The sequence below is a fragment of the Anser cygnoides genome, chromosome 2 (assembly GCF_040182565.1).
Source record: "Anser cygnoides isolate HZ-2024a breed goose chromosome 2, Taihu_goose_T2T_genome, whole genome shotgun sequence".
NCBI classification, from domain to species: domain Eukaryota; kingdom Metazoa; phylum Chordata; class Aves; order Anseriformes; family Anatidae; genus Anser; species Anser cygnoides.
Window position 1 is genome coordinate 18,069,377 of NC_089874.1, and position 15,480 is coordinate 18,084,856.

The 15,480-nt window shown below is 43.7% G+C and overlaps 1 protein-coding gene across 1 annotated transcript in view; it reads right to left on the reverse strand.

Moving 5' to 3' along the window:
• The window catches only part of APBB1IP (amyloid beta precursor protein binding family B member 1 interacting protein), a 65,754-nt gene extending 50,282 nt beyond the window's left edge, over positions 1-15,472 (reverse strand). The window contains exons 1-2 of the mRNA XM_048048463.2: positions 15,277-15,472; positions 197-268 (exon numbers count right to left, since the gene is read on the reverse strand). Of these exons, the coding sequence (XP_047904420.2) occupies positions 197-268 (72 nt within the window). The 5' untranslated portion in view covers positions 15,277-15,472. The remainder of the gene's footprint in view (positions 1-196; positions 269-15,276) is intronic.
• Positions 15,473-15,480: the final 8 nt, after the last annotated feature.

A 15,480-nucleotide genomic window follows, 5' to 3' on the forward strand; every position in this document is an offset into this window, starting at 1 on the left:
CTGCGTTGATATTACCACATTCTTCAGGCCACGTGGTTTGAATGTCAGTCAGAAAAATTTAGTTGAAAGTTTTTCAGAAGAATTTAGGTGTATATTTATTCAGAGTGAAAGAACATGAAAAATGTTGAAAGTTGCCTCTTTTCTCTAATATGTAACAGCTCTTTTTCTAATCTTGATTGGAAAAAAATATATTTACCTGGGTCAGCATGTCCATCTCCCCAAGTAGATTACTGAACATTTCATCTATATCATCACATGTTTGCTCCATCTGAAAGAAAAAAATCCACAGACAACAAATTATCACGAGTTCATTTCAAAGCCAGCAATAGTCAAAAAGAGGATATGCAATATTCTTTTACAATTCTTTCGCAGTTAACTTTAAAGCAACTTTTGGCAACTTGCAAAAGCCTCCATCAATAGTTTAGGAATAACTAACAGATCAGAAGCTCAGTCCTGTACATGCTTAAACATATGCTCGGGCCCTACACTCATGAGTTCCAATGACCTCAGTCCTTGTATTAGTTACATTTCAGAGGAACCCACTAGCAAATAAATCATGGTTGTATCTTAAATATCAAGGAAATCCAACTAGTGAGAGATGGAAAAGGAAATAAAGTTTGAGGTTGAGAAACTCCCAACCGAATGCTTTGTCTTGAAAGCTGTCTTTCTTTGGCTGTGACACAACCAGAGGTATGTCTCAGAGGTTTACTAGGTATTATCTGGTTCAGGACCTGGTTATGATTAGTACATAACCAACTTTTTGTCTCAATATTTTTCCCTGTCTTCTTTCAAATACTAGTACACTCAGAGAACTCTAAAGTTACTGAACCTCAGGGCAGCTGAGGGACAGCACTGAGACAAGGCAAGGATGTACAGGCTGGGTGGCAGTAAATGGTGACTTCTGTCGCAAGAGGCAGGGTGTGAGGACAGCACCAAATGACAATAATGGGGTGGTACAGCTTCTATAATAATCCCCTTCCTCTTTCTCATAAATCTGTTCCTTTGCAAGGAGTGAAGTAGTGTTAAAGGGTGTCTGACATGGAATACTGCTGAGGACAAGATGTATAAACATCATTTTCTTAAGAGCCTCAAGCCTGCAAGGAACTGCGAACTCCTACTGGTGGCGTAAAAAGTTCTGACGATCACACTTTAAACATAAGTAGCACTATTGATTTACTAAGTTTGTGTGCGTCTTCCAGGATGAGGACCAACCTGATGCACACAACAATCAACAGAGGACAGGGACAACTCTAGCGACTGGAAAGACTGGCAAGAAAAGAAGATCAACAACTACCCTGTTCTTCAATCTCTACAATCTTCTTCAGTCTTTCCTTTGATAGAACATCTAAAGTCATGTAATAATTCCATAGTTCAATATTAAATACTACTGAACTACTAAAGTAAACATCCCTTGTTTGCAAATTATTTGGTAGCATGTTTTTAATGATAGTTAATAATGGAATAGTGAGGCAATCTAAGCTGCTCTGCCTCCTTTGAACTTCATCCTTCGGGCATCTACATAGGAAACATCAGCCTCATTTCCACGTGTCCTTTCACTACCTGTGTTATCACTGACACCAGAACTCACTAGGAGCAGGCACGTACAGCTCCCACCAGTCAGGCTCGGCGTGTACCCTACCTGCTTTAGACTTTTTTTGTAGCTGGTGTAACTAAACAAGGTGCAAGCAACCGGGAACAGAGCTTAGAATTTTCCCAGTTCTCTTAGATCCTGGCAATCCAAGACTTACAGATTTGGAAACAGGATGCTGCTGAAGGCACTGTGACACGTGGTCGGGAGGGCTGAGTGTAAGCCCCGTGGTGCAGACAGCACCGCTACGCCCACGTTCCGTAACAGGGCACGCACGTCACTCACGGCTGAGCAGACGGAGAGCTAAAGGCATCTCGGCTGCTTCATTTCCAGCTGACAAACCCACACTGGATGGCTCACTGCCTCTGTATGGATCACACCTATCACACAGAGCTTTCTCTATAAAAGTCAGTTTCTGTAGATTCAGCAGTAGCCCGGTTGGGTAAATCGTTAGGGAATGTTACTTCATTTATTTGAATCAATAGCTGTGTAGTAGCTTCCTACACACCAGGTACATGGAAATCAATTTTCATAAAACAGATAGACAAAACGCCACTTATTTGATCAGGCACAGCAAAGTTGGACTTACTATATGACAAAAAATGGAGCTGCAGCTCATACTGACACTATCTCCTCAATGCTTAAGTAATAATTATTTTACATGTTCCTGTTTTCTCTGATTTAGGAGAACAAAACGACCTATTGGGGGAGTCTTATCAGCTGTACCCATTTGTATGTTTTGCGTTTGATTTTGTGTTTTAACACTGTCTAGGTCTACTTTCACGAACGAATCTTCATACTAATTCCTTTGACCAACTGAAATTCTGCTTTGTTATATTTTTCCAGAATAGAAATATAAAAAGGGGGAAAAATTCTCTTGGGTTACAACCAAGAAACCTTAACAAGAGGAGGAGAAAGGACTGTCTAAAAAGGAAGAAAACCCTATGAAACCTTTCTAGCATACATATATATATTTACAGGTAATAATAAATTTAGATTTTAGTTCTTTGCAATCGTATGATTTTTCTGAATCTACAGACACATATGATTCAAAAGGGAAATAAAGTAATTGCATGGAAAAGCAATGTGCAAAGAATTCACTAAGAATGTCCACTGTAAATATGACCTTAGTCAGCGATGACTTTTCCTTATCAATTCCAATAAATGACGTTTTACACTAGCATTTTTTAGACCTCAAGCACATGAGCTGGAACATATGTATTGAGAAGGATGTGTGTCAGTGTCCCTTTCAAGCATCACTTTCCACAACCAGACATCCAGCACGATCACCCAACTGATTATGCCAAGTTGTCACCAAGCCGTTCTCCCTACCGGTATCTCCCTTTTTCTCTTAAATTTTTATAGATTGGTTTTAGGAAGAAAAGTTAACACCATCAAATCAAACATCATCAGATCCCATGAAGAAAGTATTTTCATGTTAAAACACGCTGAATGATCTCTTAATGATCTCTTAAACCACTATGAGAACTTTCAAAATTCATTGGGGATTTTGTCAGAAGCTAGAAAAGCAAAAGGTAGCAAAATGAATCCCCCAAAGGTGGAACTGCCAGAGCGTGCCACATCCACTCTTCTCTTCTTTGGTCCATTGCATTCGTGACTCCTCTCCATCCTCATTGCTGTTCTTTCAATGCCACAGCAGGAACAGCTAGACTAAACAACAGGCAGATACTATAGGGAACTATCCCATTCAAGGAAGATGTTGGACCAGCAAAATCTTTCTTTTGAAATAGCCTTGAATTTATTCAAACCAGAAACTCAAAGTGAAACTTGCAGGTGTGTAAGTTATTAGGAAAAAAGGGGAAAAGATTTACCTAAGTCCCCAGAAGAATACCGAGTTTCACATTCAGTCCTCCTTTATATCCACTAAAAACCAGTTTTTTTGTACAGTTATCCTGTACATAGTACTACCACTAACTCATAACTAATCATTATAAACTAAACTGAAAACTCAGTACTTTTATAATGCTTCTTATGTAAAGCATTAAGATATCAAGCAGATAAAATATCAGAATTAAAATAAAAAGAGGAAATTGTGGTCGTGAAACAAAAATAACAAGGGGCACAAGGGAGGGCATGCATCTGAAACCTAACCTATTTTTAAAGTGATTAATTTTGAAGTTGATGCCTTCTAAACCTCTTTTTTTTAGTTAACACCAACAGTACAGGAAAAGGTATTCCTTATTGTTTTCTTCCTTCCAAATTTAATTCTCAAATCTCCATTGAGCTCTCATTTCCTCATGAAAGCTTTTCTCTTCAATACTCCCACATTTCTCACACTTTATAAATAAGGTGTGGGTGCATTTTCTCTTCAGCTTGCTATTTTAACCACCAAGTCTCACTATTTAGTTAATAGATATTAAACTCTCACAGGTTTACCTAGAACAGAAATACCAACTCATTGCATTTTGACTCATCAATACATTTATTCACTTCGCCACTTACCAAAAGTCCCCCAAACCTGTTAGGACTACTATTTTTTTTTACCCTCTCAATTTCAGGTTTAGAAGCCTCTTTGCTGTTAAATCACATTTAAATCTAAATTTAGAGACCTGTGAATAAGAGAATTCATTGTACTTCTACGTATTTCTTTGTACTTCTTTGTATTCCAGCTCACTCCATGAAAAAAAATATGACTTCCGTCTATTTGTTCCTATTTCTCCTTAACTGAGAGAGTCTAAGGGATACCTTTTGTTTGTCAGAGGCTTTGCTGGCATTTCCAAAGACACACGTACATCCACCCAGGTGCCCCTGAGAGGGGGCTTCCAGCCATTTCACAAGAACCAGCCTGCAGCCCTGGCTGACACCACAAAACTGTCTGCTGCATTTCTAAACAGCAACGGAGCTGCACAAAACTTTTTCCAGCTTCTAAACAGATATTCCCTATATACTCTCATTTTAAAGTGAGATGTAAGCATCTGTATTTCTTGAGCTATGGGCTAGGAAGTTGGAATTTAATTATCTAACCTCTAACACCAGAGAAATTCTGCAGATGCAGGGAAAACTACCCACAGAGATGGAAGGGAAACACTCCCTTGCCCGATTTGTTGCTCTTGCATGAGAAGCAGACTTTGCTGACAGTGAAGGATACTGTTTTCCCACAGGGCTAGTCCAGTACCCCAGGGGCACCAAAGAAGTATAGTGACTGGGAAACTTCTTGCTCACATGCAAGACCAGAGAAACAGTCCTTGCACTCAGTGTCCCAGTGTACAATCCTACACGAGCTAAGTACAGTCTCATCTACATCATTTAGTGCCACACACCGACAGGTAGAGCAGGGACTGCCTCTGCTGGTCCATAATATGAACGATGTCACTAACATCCAGACTGGCTTTCTGCATGGTTGCAAATATCTTCATTTGTCAGGGTACTAGGGAGAAGAAAAACACCCACAACTATATATTTTTTTAAGAATGAAGAAAGTTTTACGATTTCATAGAATCAGGGAACCATCAAATGGTTTGGGTTGGAAGGGACTTTAAAGACCACCCAGTTCCAACCCTCTGCCATGGGCAGGGACACCTCCCACCAGACCGGGTTGCCCAAAGCCCCATCCAGCCTGGCCTTGAACACCTCCAGGGATGGGACAGCCTGTTCCAGTATCTAACCACAGTCATAATAAAGAATTTCTTCTTTATATCGAACCTAAATCTACCCTCTTAGTTTAAAGCCATTCTCCCTTGTCCTATCCCTACACCCCCTGACAAAGAGTCCCTCCCCAGCTTTCCTGTAGGCCCCCTTTAGGCACTGGCAGGCTGCTATAAGGTCTCCCCAGAACCTTCTCTTCTCCAGGCTGAACAACCCCAACTCTCTCAGCCTGTCTGCATAGGAGAGGTGCTCCAGCCCTCTGATCATCCTTGTGGCCCTCCTCTGGACTTGTTCTAATACATCCATGTCCTTCTGGTGCTGGGGGCCCCACAGCTGAACGCAGCACTCCAGGTGGGGTCTCACGAGAGCAGAGCAGAGGGGCAGAATCCCCTCCCTCACCCTGCTGGCCACGCTGCATTTGACGCAGCCCAGGATCTGGCTGGCTTCCTGGGCTGCAAGTGCATGTTGCCGGCTTGTGACGAGCTTCTCGTCCACCAGCACCCCCAGGACCTTCTCCTCAGGGCTGCTCTCAATCCATTCTAAGCCCAGCTTGAATTTGTGCTTGGGGTTGCCCCAGCCCAGGTGCAGGACCTTGTGCTTGGCCTTGCTGAACCCCATGAGGTTTGCCCAGGCCCACCTCTCAGGCCCGTCCAGGTCCCTCTGGATGCCATCCCTTCCCTCCTGCATGTCAAGTACACCACACAGCTTGGTGTCAGCAGCAATCTCGCTGCGGATGCACTCAATCCCACTGTCCATGTCAGTTACGAAGATGCTACACAGTAACAGACCCAATACAGACTCCTGGGGGACACCACTCATCACTAGTCCCCACCTGGACATCAAGCCATTGACCACAACTCTGCATGTGACCATCCAGCCAATTCCCTATCCACCCAACAGTCCATCCATCAAATCCACGTTTCTCCAGTTCAGAGGCAAGGATGCTGTGTGGGACTGTATGAAAGGCTTTGCAGAAGTCAAGGCAGATGACATCATTTGCTCTTCCCTTGTCCACCGACGCTGTCACTGCAGTTAACAGACAATTTGCACACTTCGATAAGACAACTGCACTATGTCCATGATGAACACATAAGGAAGAAGTTGTTGGACAGAATCATTATCCATCAGCAAGCAGCTACCAGTAGTAGTAAAGCAAAAAATTCACACTACTAAAAAAAGACAAAAAAAATAGCACGAAAGCTGTGATCACACCGTGTAGCTTTTAAAAGGAGGCACAGTGCTACAGTAAGCAGAGTTGGAGCTGTTAGCACCTGATGGCTCTGTGAGAACTACCGACAGGCAGGCCCTTTCAACAGGAAGAGTGGTCTCAGGCACGTGGTAACGAGGCTTCTGTGCTTGCAATCTGAAAACAAGGCTGGAGGCCTTGTGCAATACCGAACAGGAAACACCAACGGTATCACAAACGAGATTACCATCTCTGCAACTGTCTCAGTGGAGTTGATGCAGTTTAATCAACCTAAGGGCTCTCTTTGAGAAGGGCATGAGGAACAGCACGATATCAGTAGAACAAGGACGTACAGCAGAGCTGTGAGAGGAACTGAATTAGGAACCAGCCCACCAAGAGATCTGACAGAAGTTACTGATGCACTCAATTCAGAGCGTTGCTGTTGTTCTTAACCTGTGACACATGAAAACAGCAAGGATAAAAATACATGAAGTAGAGTTTTACAAGTCACATGGAAAGATCTTCACCTCCCACTACCTGCACTACAGCACGTAAACGTCAGAGTACCACGTCCACGTGGAAAGCCACCACGTTGGCTCTCTTCTTCTGGCAGTTATAGCTCGCAGTGTTAGTATTCCTGAGAATTTCAGGTACGGATGATGAACCTCAATGCTTCAAGAGCTAAAAAGAACGCTCCACCAACTTGGAATCAGAGCAAAGCTTTCATGACAGACAGGTTACAACATATCTCTCAGCAAAGGATTTCTTGTACCTTCTTGTGAAGCACATGATGCTAGCCACTGCTGAAGGCAACTCGCTGGCTAAATTGACTGCAGGTCTGAAACAGATCTAACTAGGTTTCTTACAATGATTTTACTGCTGGGTATCAAGAAAAACTGTCTACTCTGATGTCTCTTATAAATTTCAGTGAGGGAGGTGGGAAGTTCCTTAACCACCTACTGCATCGTCTCTAGCAAAAAGTCCCTAACAGCCCCTGAGGTCAATTTTTATGAAGTAGAATATGGGGGAACATCCATCTCCGCAGAATTCAGCCCAGAAGAAGAATCCAATTAGTTACCAATTCTTGTAGGTACTAAGAAATGGAAAATGTTTAAGAGGGAAAAAGTAGAAATGGCAAAGTACCCTTACTAGTTCAGAAGTCACATTTAGCTTTGGATTAAGGCACAAGAGCCTCTTCAGGTGACCATGGCACAAGCAGCATGTCACAGCATTTTCCACTGATTGCTCCAAACACACATTTTTACATACGCTGTGGAACCCATTTTCATTCCACTTGCCTTGTTATCTTGTATCACACTGCTCATAGTGGCGCTAGCAAGGCTCAAAGTACACGTGGTAATTAAACTTCTAACTCATAATCTACTCACTCCAGAATGTAAATACAAACACCTTTAGATAGGAGCAACCCCAAACTCACAGGTCCTACTTCTGTTAGGCAGATACTTTAACCATGATACATACACAGTTACACCTCCTGAAAGCTTATTCCCTTTTTGATGTTTTGGAAATTCACAGTTAGCTTGCATGTATGACAGGAACAAGTATGCAGTTAGGACTGACTTTGGAAGTCCTTATTAGTCCAAAAGACCCAGATTTCATAGACCTGGGAGTTATACAACTGCTGTGATCAGTGAGGTGCAGCAGTGTTTTACCCTTGTTTCGCCAAGTCGATAGCGACAGTTTCAACATCACAGGAACTCCTATGCATGGGTACCAAACAGAGCACAAGTACGATAACAGCACGTCGCTTTCACAGATAAATTTGAGAACCTGACTTTCCATTAGCGAGAGAGAGGCGAAGAGCTTTACTGTGCTTATAAAGCACAGCGTGATGCTGACTCTGGGGCTGTCCTTCAGATGCTGCTGCCTCAGCCGCCGTCACCTCTGCAGTCCCCACCCTACTCCTCTGCCCCATGCCCTGCCCCAGACACAACCGCTCCTCTTTGTCCCGCTCTCTCTGTGGTGGTTTGGAGAAGCAGCTGTGGGTCCTGTTCTTAGGGTGAGGTGGGATGGGAAGCTTACTGAATGGTCCCAGGGGCTTGGCTAAGAGAGACAGGGACCAAAAAGTTTATCCACAGTATGTCAGAAGAAGTTAGCCAAGGCCAGAGGAGGGGTTATGCAAAGGGCACTGGTGCTAAGATGAGAGTGCAGGAAGAACATTTAACCAGAGGCAAGCAGCGTGCGCTACAGCTGCAGAAAAGTGCCGAGGGACGTGCCGTGCAGGCTGGTGCAAGGCAGCTCATTCACCAGGCTCCTCTCCACTCCCCCAGGCACAGGCACAGCCTGGACCTCAAGCTCCAGAAAACGGATCCCACAGCAGAGAAGGACTCGAGCAGCTGCAGACTGAGTTAAAAGCACCTTATGCAAGGGGAAAAGAAACCCTAATGTACAGAACAAACACACGGAGACATTTTTATCCTCCAGAACTTCACTTCAGAGCCCACTGTCAACTCCCAAAGGGGACTCCTTTGATGGAGCTTGAAAGCAGTGCCACTTCTGCTCCTTATATATCCTCTCGGCAGATAACGTGCTTCAGTCTGGCCCGTGGGTCCAAGAACATTACAGAAATATTGTACAACTACAGACATGGTCACCTCATTTTTCCATTGTCACAACTATTTACCGCAGAACGGTCCAGTTTGGGGACCTTCCCACCACGAGCCATATAGAGAGCACAAACTCTCTGTAGGGTGCAAAATGGTAGGAGAGGACATGACATCTTCACAAGGAATTGGATGAAGAAACAACTCCCAGTCCTATGCCAGATTGCCGGCACACAGAACAAGACCTCCACTCCCCAGGTTAACTTCTGGGAAAGGCAGCAAGCTAGATGTAAATGTGTCCCTTAAAATGGAATAGTAGATTAGCTCTACTCAGGTACAAACAACAGCAGACATCCAAGTTACCAGAAAACACGGATCTTATCTCTTAGGTTCTGCCTGTTCCTTGCCGTGATGGGAGAGCAGAAAGGTGACAGAGTAAGGCAAGTCCAAATAGCACACATTGGTTCCACCTCTTCCCACGTTCCTGCCCATAATTTGTAGTTTGCTAACGTTGGTGCAATGTTTTCCTTCCTGTTTTCTCCAGTTACCCAACACTGCTGCACAGAGCTAACATGATGAGACAACACTCTCCTGTATTTTAAAAAACTGCCAGCAAATGAGAAGAGTGAAATTGTTGGTACTTTCTGGATCCAGCATAACTGTATGTTCAGCCTAACATTTCACGCTCTGAGATGGAAGAGATGGACTCCAAGCATTTCATCCCCGATTGATACTTTTAAACTGTTCCCAGAATGCCCTGTCCTCAGGTCTGTGAGCTATGGGAGTTTGTCTTGTGGCTCCCCACTAAACGAAGGTTTTGCTATTTAGCTTCAAACTCCATAAGCAGGCTGATCTTTCATTAACAGGTTGTCTAACCAGCAGAAAACGGTAGACAAGGAAGCCCACGTGTGAAGGAATACATGGATCCACAGAGTGGGAAAATCCGTGTGCCTTCTTCCCTGATAGCCTACAGAATCGAGACGCCAAGTGCCAGAGAATGGAAACAATAGCACAAACTTAGGAAGAGGAAAAAATGCATGAAAAGTTACAGTACAAAATTTAAGGGCAGGAGCTGCTGTGTCGAATAATCACTGATTCATCTGTCCCAATATTCACACCCTGTCAGTGTGCCATTAGAGCTATCTTATTATCTCTTGTAATCACACGTTCTTATTATGGCCAGAAATATTTAGGGGAGGGCACCCATGGTATGGGAAAGGAAGACTGAAAGACAAAAAGACTTCACCATAAAATGTTCTAACAGATAAGCGTGAATAAAAAGGGTAAAAACAAACCTGTAAAATGTTTTTGAATCCACATGTTTGTTTCATACAATGTTTGTGTATTAAAATCAAATGATTCAAGTAATGCTTTACCTGAATTTCTAGTATTTCACCTAAGTGCAGTGCTCAGTACCACAGTGAATAGTAGAAAAATTAAGTGAAGACATTTTTAAACCTTTTACATGTTTGCTGCTGACTGAAGAGTTAATTTCAAGGCCTGTTACTTACTTTCCACCTAAAAAGAGCTGCTTCCTTCAGTCTGCATAGCGCACAGCAACCAGAAACAGCAATAAGCAATGGGTTTCAGATGAAGATTTGTAAGGAAGGTGGTAGCCTGGGGTCACCACAGATGGGATGGTGTGTTGCCACAGCCCGGCAAGCCCTGAACCGCACAAAGGAAACAGTTACAGGAAGAAAACGTGGCAGGATGAGAAGAATCTTGTGACATTCCCAGCGTATTTCTTCCATTTCTGTATGGTTTTCCACGAGAAGGAAATGCTACTGCCTCCTTCTCTTTTTTCCTTCCCACGTGGAGGAGGGATGGAACAACTGGTCTGGTCAGAGATAACACCTCCATCACGGCACAGGGGAGACAAAGGAGGTCAATCACGTGGCAAATATGAAAGGCGTTGCTGAATTGCGTGGAAGAACAGAGCCACCACGGACAAAACTGCAGTAAAGTTTATGCTGAATCTCCTCCTAGGACTGACACCAAAACCAGCTGGCTCTCTAATGGTCTGACAGCTGCCTCTAAGTCTTGAAGATGTGGTCAGCAAAGTCCAAAACTAAGCTGTAGCCACACCAAGTATTTGGTAACGTTTTCTGTGCTCATGTTTTTAGCATGTACTCTCACTTGCTCAGGGTCATCTCACCAACTCAGGCGTGATGAGTGATGTGTACAGCACATCTTCCAAATATAGGATTTTGTTGAAAAGCACAGAGAACAGTAACGTAGACTTGACTGCTACCTATTTATCTATTTATTTTTTAATTTGCAATCATAGAAAAAAAAACACATTAACTTTCAAAAAGACTTCTTGGGCTGAAACATCCTTCTTGATTCTGTGCTTAACGGAAATTCCCACAGCAAGGGACAAAATTGGGGTTCCTAGTACTGTTGGAAAGGTCACATAAAAATCTTTCTCTGAAAAAGAAGAAAAGTAATCATGTGCCTGTAGTCTGGGCTACCTGAAGATGCAGTGAGAGTACCAAGATGTACAATGCCACTGAGAAGCAAGTTTTCATTTGCTGCACATATGGACTGGACGCCAGCAGGGAATCAACAGGTGGACAATTCTGTGGAGCTGGCCTGCTCGCTTGGTGAGGTGCCTCCTAGCTGACACGTTATTTTGCCTAAATCAGGAGACTCAGAAGGTCATTTGCAATTTTTATTACAGCAAAGGCATCCAGTTAGTGCCACTATGATTCTGACTCCTATCTGTACTCTCTATGCTTGATAGACCAGCAGTGCTGCTAAAAACAGATTTATTCCCTATGTACCCCCTCTTCCTGGTATGAGTGGGCAGGATGACAAAATTTTCACCAAAATTTTTATGATATCAGTTCGATTGTCTGAGGTCAACTGAGAACTTTCCGTTGTTGGTGATGTCGGCCTTGCAGGGTCTGCCCATCGCTGATAGCAGCTACACAGGGAGTTCCATCCTTTAATACTAGTGCTACATGTCATGCTTTCACATCCGCTGCTTTAGATTACAAGCAAATACACAGAGTGAAAGTAAAAATGGAAATACACTGAGGAGATGGATTTAGTGCAAAACTACTATCAGAAATGTCTTTATGTATTTCTAAACAATATCTTCTAAACAGAATATCATAGAAAAACGGGTTCATATCTACCGAACCTCCTTTTTCTTCTAGGATTCACAATGCATCTACTCCCCAAAATACTCCTATTAACCTTAACTGTAACCCTGATTTATTTGAAGCCAAATTCTTGAAATGCTGGATCCACGCTTGACAAAAAGAAATAGTGCTGTCTGCAGTCTGACATGGCTTCTGGTAGCAAAAGTTATGATAGCAATTAGCTAGCCACAGATCTAAAAGGTTACTTTACTGGAAGAAAGGCTTTGAAATTAATGACAGAGTTAAACTTTTTCAACAGTCATTATCAAGCTAGTTTGTGAATTCCCACATTAAAGTTCTAAGTCAGATCTAAGTCATTTGTGTTTCCTTTTCATTCACAGTTCAGGAGCAATGCTATAAATTAATATTAAGGGGTGGTGAGGAACAGATGTTCATGCAGATGCCCAGAAGTCTCCTACAGAAACACAGGGAGGACACAGGCACCCTAGTCTCTTTCTAATTGCAACTACTACCTTCCACTCTGGCAGCTGGGCTGTTAGTATCTAGGGTAGCCATGAATCAACAGGCTGGATGATAAGGAAAGCTGGCTAAAACATTTTCATTTCCAAGAGCGATTTTACTGTACCATGGGTCATTCCTAATCATGAAGAGACATATGGTGGAGTTTCTGTGAAATTTGCATCTGACTTCGTCATCCCAGACTCTTCTTTTTAGTCAATGAAGAGGAAGAAAGGCAATTTTATAGAGCATGATGAGTAGCTGTCTAAAACTGGGCAGCAGAATCAATTTGATAAGTATCTCTCTCTGTTGATGAGAGAGGTGACTAAGAACCTCTGGTGACTAACTGAAATGGTCGTGTTTAAAGTTGAGTGAGGAGGATCCTGCCTATGAAGTCCACGTGTTTTGGGAGGTCTGCATGGATGCAAGTCGTCATCATCCCTAGAAACCTTCAAAAAGAAACAAGCTAAAGCTTCTATAACATTGCAGGCAAACAAAAGGTCTGATTTTCACTTTCGCTCCAAATCAGAACCTGACAAAGAGAAGCTGTCATCACAACAGGTCAGATGAGCCTAAAACAAAACAAGACATACTGAAGTGAAAGATGGAAAAAAAAAAAAGGTCTGTGGGAAAGGAAAACACCTGTAGTTTGCAGAGACAGCGAGAAAGGACAGGATCCTGAATAATATGCGGTAAAACCAAATTTGGCTACATTCCTGTAAAGCCCCCTCTCAAACACAACTGTTCTTTTGAGAGAATCCATGTTCACAGATCTCCTCCTTGAAAGACAGATGTTGTGAATCTGCAGACAGGCAGGTTCTCTCCTGAATGAGGCAATCTCCGCTCTCAGCTCCAGCAGCACTCCATGCTGCTGGTTTTCTCAGACATTTTGTAGGGTCAGACGTAACTGCTGATCCCTCCACCAGCCCTACCTCCCCCTTCACTACATACTGCAGAAGAATAGAAGGAAGGATTTCTACTTCTTGTTCCTCTCACTGCTGTACGACACCAGTTCCTTTTCTGCTAACAGAAAAGATGAAACACAGCAAATGTAAAATTTTACTGCTTTAGGGAAATTCATTACTACCTAAAAAATCTCAGGCTATGTTCACATGTGCTCAGTTAAAAGGTTACAAGACCCAGCCGGCCCGTGTCCATCCTTCTGCCCCTCTGTGCAAGTTACTGCCCTCCCAAATGTCTTAGTCTCTAAAGCTTTATTCATGAAGAAAGACCAAGCCTCTGTATCGATTCACAGATGCATGAACGTGTGATCTGGTAGATACTGCTCAATTTAGTAAGAATCAGACTTTTAATCTGTAAAAAACATATTAAGCTGGAATAAACATTTGATAACAATATAAATCAGCACTTCAAAGGCATCAAACTCTGCTTGAAGATACGGCAAACCAAATAATCATGAATTCCAACTTGAACAATTAAAACACAATGTATTCAATAATTACTTTGAGGCTTCAGTCATATTTGCCTCCAAATGCCAGAAGTATCTATAGTACCCACAGGAAGTATTTAAAGAAGAAAAAGAAGACACAGGGAATGATTAAAAACACCATTTCTGAGGCAGTACATTATGTTCCCAGATAGATCCAAATTCACTGAGAATACAAACCAAGGATCACCCAGCTATCTGTAATGCTCCATTGATTAAACCTCCCAAAGACATTTGTAATCCATATTTCAAGCCAAACAGTCTCCATTTAATGCTTGCGCAAAGCATGAGGTACAATTAAATTAATAGTCTCGTTAGCAAGCCCACAGGCGAAAACAGAACTCAACAGGTTCAGCAAAAAAATTAAACATTGTGCTTTAAACAGAGCTTTAACCTAAATTCACATGCTTTACAAAGTTTCTGGGAAAAAAAGGTTGTAAAGTTAGTGAAGGCAAATGAGTAGGAGGCTATACAGGTGAAGCAGGTCATGCAGCATACACAGCCCCGTGAAACACTGGGGTTTATGTGTCTGTCTGTGCTGAAGCAGGTGTGCTAACCAAAGTCCTGGAAACACTACATTTACACCCCTGCTGTGCAGCAGCGGGGTAATCAATTGACAGCGATGCCACCAGAGTCATATGTGAAATGGGTGTTGTGTAGAAGTTATTTAGGGGCAGCTGACAAAACACAGATTTCATGTAATTCGCAAAGGGGAACTAGCACCAAAGAGGAAAAATTACTGCCAGAAAACCGAAAACAGAGGTTATGAGGGGGAAGACTCGAGCTGGAGCCACGTCAGCCCCAGAATCAGCAGAACCTGTGCCAGAAGGCACCTCAGCAAGCCAAGCCAAACCAAACTGCCTGTCCCACACTGGTGGCATCCCGCACCTTTTGCTCGAGGGCTGTATTCCAGCACCAGGCTGGAAGGTAGGCTTAACAGCCCCTACCAGGTACATCTTCCCAGCGTGACAGCAAACAGATTTAGTAACTTTCCTTTTGGTGCGCGATGGGTTGAAACAACACCCCAAGCTTATGGAGACGGTACTTATATCACTTCTCCCTGGTATTAGCATGCAGGTATCACACAGGACGGGCCTTATCAAAACCAGGGGATGCATGTACTCCTCCTAGAGACCATGCGGCTAAATAGACCGCCAGGCAAGGGCTGCAACCAGCAGCACCCGGTACACACCGCTTACGACCCGCTACAGCTCCCCCCTCCAGCACCGCTACCACCCCGCTCCGTCGGGGCCAACGCATCCCTCACCACCCGGCTTTACCTTGGCAGGCGACGGCAGCCGCCGGCTCCCGGAGGCGCTGCGAGCAGGAGGCGAGGCGGGCTGGGCTCCGTGGCACCGCCTGGGGGGAAATGGGGCCGGCCCGCCGGCTGTCGGGCTTCCCGGGGCGGCCACCTCAGCGGGAGCCGCCCCGGGGCTCACAGCGCCGCCCTCCGCCTTCAGCCGCCGGGGGCAGCCGTCCCGCAG